This window comes from Eimeria mitis, genomic scaffold (assembly GCF_000499745.2).
Source record: "Eimeria mitis Houghton genomic scaffold, Emh_scaff4229, whole genome shotgun sequence".
NCBI lineage: Eukaryota > Apicomplexa > Conoidasida > Eucoccidiorida > Eimeriidae > Eimeria > Eimeria mitis.
Window position 1 is genome coordinate 847 of NW_013572553.1, and position 1,461 is coordinate 2,307.

The following is a 1,461-nucleotide window of genomic DNA, read 5'->3' on the forward strand; positions in this document are numbered from 1 at the left end:
TGCTGCTGCTGCTGCCACTGCAGCAGCAGCAGCAGCAGCAGCAGCAATCAAGTAAGTGTATTGATTGTTTATTCCCGCTGCAGCATTTGCTGCTGCGGCCTTTGCAGCTACCAACGCCTCTGTGTATAGGCGCCTCCGCTGCTGCTGCCGCTGCTGCTGCTGCTGCTGCTGCTGCTGCTGCTGCTGCTGCCGCTGCTGCTGCTGCTGCTGCCGCTGCTGCTGCTGCTGCTGCTGCTGCTGCTGCTGCTGCAGCTGTGGTCATCACCAATTGGGTAAGAACCAGGAGCTGAATTCTGGTGCTGGGGTGTATCGGGAGCTCGTATACACCTCAAGCTGCTGCTCGTTGTTATAAATAAAAGTTTCTTTTAGGCAGTCTGCTGTAACTGGTGTGAGCCGCACGAGAGGTTTATTCTTGCTGCTGCTGCTGCTGCTGCTGCTGCTGCTGCTGCTGCTGCTGCTGGTGCTGCTGCAGCGGTTGAGAGAGAAGGAGAAGAAAGAGAAAACTCCGCCAGTTTCTGCTCCTGCTGCTGCTGCTGCTGCTCTCTCCTGCTGCTGCAGTGCAGCACAGAAAGGATCAGCAGCATTATAAAAACGGTTTAGATAGAATAGAGGGTTGCGGGGGGCGGGGACAGAGAGAAGACCGAAGGGCCTCTCAACAAACGGCAGCAGCTCAGTGAGGGGTATTTGCTGCTGCTGTGTGGGGCCCCACATCTCCACATAACCACCACCATCACCAGCAGCAGCAGCAGCAGCAGCAGCAGCAGCAGGAGGAGCAGCAGCAGCGGGGGGTGTGGGGTTGTTGGGATCGAGTGGGGATCGATCCCCAGCAGCAACTTCTTTGTACCAATACACCCGAACCACAAGCGGCGGGAACTGAAGATAGTCTGCTGCTGCTGCTGTGTCTAAATATATTAAACCAAAAGAAGAATTCACGGCTTGCTCCTCGAACTGAAAAAAAAAAAAAACACATAAACCCTATACCCTAAACCCTAAACCCTAAACCCTAAACCCTGAACACTAAACACTAAACACTAAACAATAAACACTAAACACTAAACAATAAACAATAAACACTAAACACTAAACAATAAACACTAAACAATAAACACTAAACAATAAACACTAAACAATAAACACTAAACAATAAACACTAAACACTAAACACTAAACAATAAACACTAAACAACACTAAACCCTAAACCCTAAACCCTAAACCCTTGGGGGGCTTTTGTAAGGCTTTATTCTGGGGTTGTATATATTATCTACTACAGCAGCAACACCAGCAGCAGCAGCAACAGCAGCAACAACAGCAACACCAGCAGCAGCGACACCAGTAGCAGCAGCAGCAGCACCATCATCATCAATACCACATAATAAAATAAAACAAAACAAAACAAAACAAAAACGAAACAAAACAAAAAAAAAAAAAAAAAAAAAAAAAAAAAAAAAAAAAAAAAAAAA

General features: G+C 47.4%; 1 protein-coding gene across 1 annotated transcript in view; it reads right to left on the reverse strand.

Annotated features, from left to right (window-relative positions):
• The window catches only part of EMH_0073580 (uncharacterized protein), a gene marked incomplete at both ends in the record, with an annotated part of 2,760 nt that overhangs the window by 240 nt on the left and 1,059 nt on the right, over positions 1 to 1,461 (reverse strand). Inside the window, 2 exons of the mRNA XM_013499341.1 lie at positions 1 to 252; positions 400 to 948. Coding sequence (XP_013354795.1) covers positions 1 to 252; positions 400 to 948 — 801 coding nt within the window. The remainder of the gene's footprint in view (positions 253 to 399; positions 949 to 1,461) is intronic.